Source organism: Brassica napus, chromosome C3 (genome assembly GCF_020379485.1).
Source record: "Brassica napus cultivar Da-Ae chromosome C3, Da-Ae, whole genome shotgun sequence".
Classification (NCBI taxonomy): domain Eukaryota; kingdom Viridiplantae; phylum Streptophyta; class Magnoliopsida; order Brassicales; family Brassicaceae; genus Brassica; species Brassica napus.
Window position 1 is genome coordinate 63,417,642 of NC_063446.1, and position 8,310 is coordinate 63,425,951.

General features: G+C 34.0%; 2 protein-coding genes across 5 annotated transcripts; one reads left to right on the forward strand and one right to left on the reverse strand.

Moving 5' to 3' along the window:
- Positions 1-1,407: 1,407 nt before the first annotated feature.
- Positions 1,408-5,646, forward strand: LOC106422259 (probable methyltransferase PMT21). Of its 4 annotated transcripts, none has more exons than XM_048751357.1 (8): positions 1,408-1,626; positions 2,560-2,842; positions 2,928-3,076; positions 3,157-3,352; positions 3,426-3,636; positions 4,221-4,899; positions 4,974-5,051; positions 5,186-5,646. In XM_048751357.1, the coding sequence occupies exons 2-8, from the start codon at positions 2,597-2,599 to the stop codon at positions 5,400-5,402; spliced, it is 1,776 nt and encodes a 591-aa protein (XP_048607314.1). In that variant the 5' UTR covers positions 1,408-1,626; positions 2,560-2,596; the 3' UTR covers positions 5,403-5,646. The 4 variants fall into 4 exon arrangements, with proteins under 4 accessions (XP_048607314.1, XP_013718526.2, XP_022555775.2 ...); XM_013863072.3 differs by lacking the exon at positions 1,408-1,626 and adding an exon at positions 2,212-2,418; XM_022700054.2 differs by lacking the exon at positions 1,408-1,626 and adding an exon at positions 2,319-2,484.
- A 170-nt stretch (positions 5,647-5,816) lies between these two features.
- LOC125583834 (MD-2-related lipid-recognition protein 3-like) lies at positions 5,817-8,004 on the reverse strand. Its single transcript, XM_048751359.1, has 4 exons — positions 7,557-8,004; positions 7,281-7,382; positions 6,982-7,181; positions 5,817-6,358 (listed from the first exon to the last, which is right to left on the reverse strand). Exons 1-4 carry the CDS (start codon positions 7,648-7,650, stop codon positions 6,224-6,226), a joined length of 531 nt encoding a protein of 176 aa, XP_048607316.1. The 5' UTR covers positions 7,651-8,004; the 3' UTR covers positions 5,817-6,223.
- Between the last annotated feature and the right edge of the window lie 306 nt (positions 8,005-8,310).

The window sequence follows — 8,310 nt, forward strand, 5'->3', positions numbered from 1 at the left end:
TTTCAAAAAAATAATATAATGGTGTAGTATTCAAATTAAAATCTCATACAAATGTATTTTTTCAAAATTTCCCAAACAATTATACATTTTTCCAAACTAAAACCTTTAATTCCGGGAATGGCGATCTAAAAATAATCCGTTACGATTTTCCTAGAGGATCTATCATTTATAGATTTTCATATTTGCTCTGGCACATAAGATATTCTACATTTTGGGGGTAATAATACTCCATATAGACCCATATAGACTAGGATAAGATACACGCTTAGCGCGGACTGAGTTTAAAAAAGAAAAATATAAACCTATGGTTTTGAAAAATATAAGAATTATATATGGTCGCTTTGTTTTATATATATATATATATATATATATATATACATTTTAGATTTATAATGTTGGCTTTTTGGCTATAGGCATAGTTTATATTCATTCTGTTTCAAAAAAAATACATATTCTAGAAAAAAAAATTGTTTCAAAATGATACTCCATCTATTTCAAAATGAATATATGTTTTAGTTTTCTCACACAGATTAATAAAACATGTTAAAATAAATAAATAATTTTCTGTGATTATATATTTCCTATAATTTTAAACTAATAAAAATTCAGAAAATAAAATTAATTTTCTTGAAGTTTACATTTAGCCATTATTAATTGATAAAAAGTGCATTGAAAATACAAAAAATATATCAAAGAGAACATTCTAAAGGAACAAACTCATAATACACATTCTTATGATATTTTACACAAAGAAGAAACGTTGTATACAGTCTCGGATCAAAGAGAACACTACAAAGGGACAAACTAATAATACACGTTATGATATTTTACAATAGAACATATTTTATATAGTGTCCGACCAAACTTAATTACAAACGTTACAAAAGAAATGCGCTTAGCTCGGAACTGAATATATGTGTCCGACATTTATATTTCGCTAGGGACATTTTTTAGACTACGGTATGCCAAGACTCTTCGCAATGCTGCTATGTCAGCAATAAGCAAGTTTAAGATATTCTCATCTAAACAAGGTATTTTTTTTAATTAGTACAAACTTAAGATTATAATCTTTATTTTCAATTAATATATAGGAAATACACATATTAGTGGGCATTCATGGGAAAAGTATTTCAGCTAAGAGAACATGATGCCATCATAATTAAGAAACAACATGTGACTATTATTTTGTTCTTTGTTTCATCGACATTCAAATTAAATAAAAACAACAAATTATGTGGAAAATAATACTAATCGAAATTGTTGTCCCAAAAAAATAAAAATTAATATTAATCAAAATTAATTAAAAAAATGTAAAAGATTGAAAAGTAGAGGAAAGACAGAGAGGGAACGAAAAAAAGTAAAAAAGGAATTATTTTTATTTTCACTCAATCTGCATAAGAAGCTATATATATATATGGTAACGTAACGTTAGCTTCTCTGCAAACTCTCATCTCTCTCTCTCCCATTTTGGATTTAAAAAACCTGAAGAGAGAGAGAACCGAAGTCGCTCTCGGTCGCCGGAAAATCCTCTCCTCCGAACTTCGAGGAGACCATTCGAATCGTTAATTCGAGAATCGCGCTTAAGAGTCCAGAAATAGAGGACTACACGAATCGAACAACCTAGGGGTAATCACACGTTCGCCTCTCAATCAAAATTACATATCAGATTTTTTTTGACTTTTTGTTGTCTTCATGCATCTCCACTGATTTTTCTATGCTAGTTCCACGACTTCTGGTTTTTTTTTAAAAAAAAAACAGATCTAAAAGTTTCTCAAATTTTCTATTACATATACATAATTCGTGTTCGAAAGAACAAAACACAGTCGATTCTCCTGCAAACTCTTCGGTCTGTAATTTTTGAATTTGGATTACAAAAAAACAAAAAAGTCAGATTCAATTGTTAACTTGTATGTTTTCCGTCTTATGTTATTATTGCTCTCTCAAATTATACTGTGTTAAATCCTTTCCGTGTCTGCCAAGTATCAATTCTAATTCTCTTCTTTTTTCCTTTGTGCTTTTTAGCTGTGTGCAAGCTTTTTCTTTTCTCTTGCGCAGATTTGTTTTCAGACTTTTAAATGCGAAAGTGAAGCTGTTTTAACGTTATCCCTGATATAGAATACATTCATGTGTATGCATTTATTATTTGGATATCCATATACCAATTGTTTATTGTCCTCGAGTTTGATAGAAAATGGTGAGAGCATGTTCTGGCGGTCGCATCTGAGTTGATGGGTCCCAAACAGCATGTGATTAACATTAAAGCAACATATCTTTTTAATGTCGGCAATGTTGTTCTGTTCCCTTATTAGATCTCGATTCCTTGTCCTTTTGTTTTTTCCTCAACTCTTCAAGTCTCTCATTTGTCAAAGGAGTGACTGGCCCCATCATTCTCTTTCATAACTGGCAGTGTTTGATGCTGTTCGTGTCTTGATCCAATCTGTTGTTTGATCTTTTTCTTGAGTTGCGCTGTTCTGTTTGTTCTAAGTACTTTCTCGTTCTTGGTTTTGGCCCCCAATAAAGGAAAACCATTTCTGAGCAAAAGTTGATGTATACTTGCAGGTATACTATTTATTATCTTTAATTTGGTCTAAAGACGATGAAGTATAAGGATGAGAAGTACGAGAAAGCTGAGAGAGGTTCAACAAAGATTTTGCCCAAGACTGTTTTACTTATTCTACTATGTGGGCTTTCATTCTATCTCGGTGGATTTTATTGTGGGAAGAACAAACTCCAAGTTAATGATGTTGCAAAAGCTGGATCTTCCTATAACTCTCCTCAATCTGTTTCTTTCCCGGAGTGTAGCAGTGACTACCAAGATTACACTCCTTGCACCGATCCAAGGGTACACTCAGTTTTCTTTCTTTAGTTGTTAGTGCTTGAATCTGTAAAAAGAGTTTAGCTAATGTTTTGATTTCGTATGGTGGCAGAAATGGAAGAAGTATGGTACTCACAGGCTTACTTTCATGGAACGCCATTGTCCTCCTGTCTTTGATAGAAAGCAATGTCTGGTCCCTCCTCCTAATGGGTATAAGTCACCAATAAGATGGCCTAAGAGTAAAAACGAATGTTGGTACAGGTAAATATTGCTTCTCTAGATCTCTCCTCTCCTCAGATATTTTGAAGTTAAATGACAATTTGATGTGATTTAATGTTCAGGAATGTGCCATATGATTGGATCAACAATCAGAAATCTAACCAGCATTGGCTAAAGAAAGAGGGAGAGAAGTTCATCTTCCCTGGTGGAGGTACAATGTTCCCAAATGGAGTTAGTGCTTATGTCGATTTGATGCAAGATTTAATCCCTGAGATGAAAGATGGGACCATAAGAACTGCCATTGACACTGGTTGTGGGGTGAGCTTCTTGAAATTAAATAATATTAGAGGTTCCTTTCTTCAACTTCTTAGACTTTGCTCTGTTTTTAAAGGTTGCAAGCTGGGGAGGAGACTTGTTAGACCGTGGTATCCTCACGGTGTCACTAGCCCCAAGAGACAACCACGAAGCTCAAGTCCAGTTTGCTCTAGAGCGTGGTATCCCTGCGATACTCGGCATCATTTCAACTCAACGTCTACCTTTCCCTTCAAACTCATTTGATATGGCTCATTGCTCAAGATGCCTTATTCCATGGACTGAGTTTGGTAATAATTTTTTCTTTATCATTGGGGCTTCGGGTTTAAGGTTCAGGTCGAGTAGGGTTATTCGGATTGGGGTGTTTTAGGACCCATTTATGAACTAAGCATTTTTGGATAGGATCTGTTCAGGTTCGGGTTGGATTTATTTATAAAGCCCAAAACATAACCTAACTAGAAATTGTTTGGATTTAGTTCGAATTTTTAGGGTTAAAAATCCGACAAAATTTGAAAACCCGAGTTAAATTCCAAAAAAAAATGAAAAAAAAATATTTGGGTACTTTAGATTCTTTTTTTTTTGAATAATTTTTAATTTATAAATTAAATTTTTGATTTTTGAATTTTTTAGGTAAATAAGTTATATTTCGGATATTTAGGTATTAGTTCGGTTTCGATTTTTTGGATTTAGAAAAAATAGAAATAGTACTGGTTTTTTTGTAACTTTAGCCAGTTTTCTGTTTTTTGTTTTTGTTTTTTTCATTCGGTATGGATTCGGTTTTCACGTTTTGGATAATATGCCAAGGACAAATCTGACAATGCTAGTTCAACTGAAACTCATGTAATAATCTTTGTCTCGTTCCTGTTTTTCTCAGGTGGGGTCTATCTTCTTGAGATACACCGTATCCTAAGACCTGGTGGCTTCTGGGTCTTGTCCGGTCCACCAGTCAATTACGAGAACCGTTGGAAAGGTTGGGACACAACCGTTGAAGAGCAGAGATCAAACTACGAGAAGCTGCAAGATCTGTTATCCTCAATGTGCTTTAAACTGTATGCTAAGAAAGACGATATCGCAGTGTGGCAGAAATCTCCAGACAATACGTGTTACAACAAGTTGTCTAACGACCCTGATGCATACCCGCCAAAATGTGACGATAGCCTAGAACCGGACTCTGCTTGGTACACGCCGTTACGCCCTTGTGTTGTGGTTCCAAGCCCTAAGCTTAAGAAGACAGATTTGGAATCTACTCCTAAATGGCCAGAGAGGTTGCACTCAACTCCCGAGAGGGTCTCTGATGTTCCTGGAGGAAACGGTGGCTTGTTTAAAAGGGATAGTAGCAAGTGGAAGACGAGGGCTAAGCATTACAAGAAGCTGTTGCCTGCTATTGGGTCTGATAAGATAAGGAATGTGATGGATATGAACACTGCTTATGGTGGTTTAGCTGCTGCTTTGGTCGATGATCCGTTGTGGGTCATGAACGTTGTCTCTTCTTATGCAGCTAATACACTTCCTGTTGTGTTTGATCGTGGATTGATTGGAACGTATCATGACTGGTAACATAACCTAAACCTAATCTTCTATCATCACTTTTGAATTCACTTATGTAATGTTCTCTGTTGTTTCATAGGTGTGAAGCTTTTTCGACGTATCCAAGAACTTATGATCTTCTTCATGTTGATGGTCTGTTTACATCTGAGAGCCAAAGGTAATCATAGCCGATCTTGGACAAAACTTAATGAAACATTCTTCTTGGCCCCAAACTTTAAGAGCTAATATATATAGTCTTTGAAACTCATTGATGCTCTAATAAGTGCTAAGTAATGGTCTGGTCTTACGCAGGTGTGAGATGAAATATGTTATGCTAGAAATGGATAGGATCTTGCGTCCTAATGGCTATGCCATTATACGCGAGTCGAGCTATTTTGCGGATACTATTGCATCAGTTGCTAAAGGACTGAGATGGAGTTGTCGTAAGGAACAAACAGAGTCTGAATCAGAGAATGAGAAGCTATTGGTTTGCCAGAAGAAGCTGTGGTATTCATCTGAAACAAAATAGTAAAAAGAGGGGGGGACAAATCCAAAGCTTAAGCTTAAAGCTTTTGTTTTGTCCGGAGGTTTCTTGAGAACAAAGTCACTACACCAAGCATTAGGTTCTTTGTCTTGCTTCAAAGCCAAGAAAGCTGCTTAAAGCGACCAATTCATTTTTATTATCCCAGCATATTTATTAACTTTCATATTCTTCTTATAGTGTGGACAAGGTCGAGATTTTCCTCAATGTTAGGTATATTGATTTGAGATTAGTTGTATTGTTTTACACGTTAAGACGTTGGTGCAATAAAACCTACTCCAAACACTAAACCACTAGTCTAACACCATTAGCACAATGCACCGTTAATTGTTTTCTCTGCTTTAGGAAGAAAATCATGGTAACTCATGAGAATAGAACCGTTTCGTCATATGAGAAAAGTATGTTCAACTGAAATTAAAATTAAAATAGTGCTTTAAGTAAATTCTACGAGATACTCTTTTGAACTAAGTTACATACATGAGTAATATATTTAGTCGGAACACATGATAAAGGAGTTATTTTCTAAATTTGTTTTACTTTTGGTTGACACACTTGTGGATATCAATTGATAGGCTGTTAGGTTGAACGAGCTAAAGGTTGAGTCTACAGTTTTCTTTTTGTTCGATTGTTTTCTAATCTAGTGTGCATTGGAGTGAACTCTTTGTATTAGCAAACCAAAATTACAACATAAAGTACCAGAACTCGGTATTAGTTATTTGAAACACACTTAAGAAAGGGGGAAGACAAGCGAGTATGTCGAAAAAACTCATAAAAATGCTTGATAACATATTTTCCACCCACCGACTTGATTAAGCAGAGTCCAATGTGGAATCCGACATAGGTACAACGAAGTCAACACACATTCTTTCTATAAACTTTTCATCATAGTCAGAAGAGTTGACGAGATCGTCCTCAAGCAGAGATACGACATATTTGAAGTCATCCTTCAGAGAGTTTGAAAAGAGATAGTCAGTCGAAACCCATGTTAATGAAACCTAAATGGTCCTAGTGGTCTTTCAATGCGATTTCAATGATTACTGACTAGGAGTCTAGGATTAAGGAACGATAACAGTATACACATATATATGCCTCTTATGCATTATTTAAACAAATACATGATTTTAAAAAAGAAAAAAAAGTTTTTTTTTTCAAAATCAAATCTTAATCCGGATAGAGATTGATTCAGAAACCGAACCATATTTTAATATGATTTCAAGTGATACATAAACTGTGTATACCAAAAAAACAGAATCCAAAATTAAATTAGCTGAAAAGACTAAAGGTTGATATATAAGTTAATTTAAACAAAACTAAAAACTAAAAATATAATCAACTAAATTTTAAACCAGAAATCATACGGACCAAATCATCCATATTAAAATATGATTCATGGTTGATACTTTTCAATAATCAAAAGTCCTAATTCCTAAAACTAAACTCCAATTTTTTTTTTTCTTTTGCGACTTGATACACCAGTTCTAGTTTGAAACTGTATATCTAAATTTATATAAGTATTAAAATTAAGAAGCCCTTTCTCAAAAAACTATATTAAAATTAAGAATAATACCTCAAGGTCATCCACTTGAACTTTGGGAATAGGTAACACAAACTTGGTGCGAGCTTCAATAGAGCATTCAGGACTAAAACAGAGGCCAGATCTAATTACGCATGCATTACCCACCTTACAGATAGAGTATCCTCCTAGAAGGTCAGTAGTTTTCTTTGATTTTGCGTACACTTCTATAGTTACATTGTTCATTTGTTTGCCTGTATACATAAAAGTATTTTATCAAGAAAATATATTAGAAACTGTAAAAGAAAAAAAGAGAGCTAAAACTTCGGAGATCACAAAAAAAGGTTACGTACTTGCATAACCAGATACAGTAATGTTTAGGTAGTTGTCTTCAGGTCCAACCGGGTTCGGAGAGATCTCTACACGACTGAAGTTACCGTAATCGTATCCATTTTCTACAACAGTCGTAGAGATTGATTGATTATTATTATTTATTTTTGTTTTAACAAGGCGAAGATTGTTAGTAAACATATCTACAGTACTTTTTCAAGGTTTGAAGAGTAGATATTCAATAACGTAAAGAAAAGAAAAAATAAATAAAAAATCAAGACTAGCAGATAGATACTTACTATTGCAGTACCCAAAATCAACAGCGCACAAAGCCCGTAAGAAGAGGAGTGATGCGAGAACAAGAAGCAGAAGCTGAACGTAAGATGTAGCCATTAATGAGCTCGTCAATCTTCAAAGAAGTCTAATGTATTATGATGGTTTCATCAATGTCTACTATTTTATAGTCTAGAATATTTCTGTATATTACTAATGTATTTTTATAGTCTATTAAAGACTGGCTACATTGGTGGATCGGTTCATACTTCATAAGTGATATGACAATATTCTACTATATTAATCTCCCACGTTATACCTACTACTTATAGTCAACAACTGTGTGCTAAATTAGTGGATCGTTAGTAATATAATACTATATAATATCCTTATAATAATCATCTACGTTATATGCGAGGATAATAAAAAATGAGAAATCCACGTTGATTAGCCTTGGAGACACTAAATTAAGGCTCGAGATATTTCGCACGTCGGATCCCAGTCCGTGCCAAAGTGGGGAAGCAAAATTATCGGGAAAAGGGTCGACTTCTTTACTCTTCCCAAACTAACTAAATCCACACTCAATCCTCCAGAACTTTCAATCTCTTTAATAAACCCTTTAAATTTAACTTTCTCATCAATTATTCCTCTTTTTTTTTCTCTGACTCATCAATTATTCCTCTAAACTTTATTTTTCTAAGCATTTCCACAAATTCTCTGATTTCTTTTTAAATGTGTTTTACAATCAATAATGCTTTTACGATATCACGTTTAAAATGA

Coding starts and splice junctions, on each gene's coding strand:
- LOC106422259 (XM_048751357.1), top strand. CDS start 2,597: ATGAAGTATAAGGATGAGAAGTACGAGAAAGCTGAGAGAGGTTCAACA. Junction 3,077..3,156: donor AAAAACGAATGTTGGTACAG/GTAAATATTGCT, acceptor TTTAATGTTCAG/GAATGTGCCATATGATTGGA. Junction 3,637..4,220: donor TATTCCATGGACTGAGTTTG/GTAATAATTTTT, acceptor TGTTTTTCTCAG/GTGGGGTCTATCTTCTTGAG.
- LOC125583834 (XM_048751359.1), bottom strand. CDS start 7,650: ATGGCTACATCTTACGTTCAGCTTCTGCTTCTTGTTCTCGCATCACTC. Junction 7,182..7,280: donor TACTGTATCTGGTTATGCAA/GTACGTAACCTT, acceptor TTATGTATACAG/GCAAACAAATGAACAATGTA. Junction 6,359..6,981: donor TTCAAGTGGATGACCTTGAG/GTATTATTCTTA, acceptor AACTCTCTGAAG/GATGACTTCAAATATGTCGT.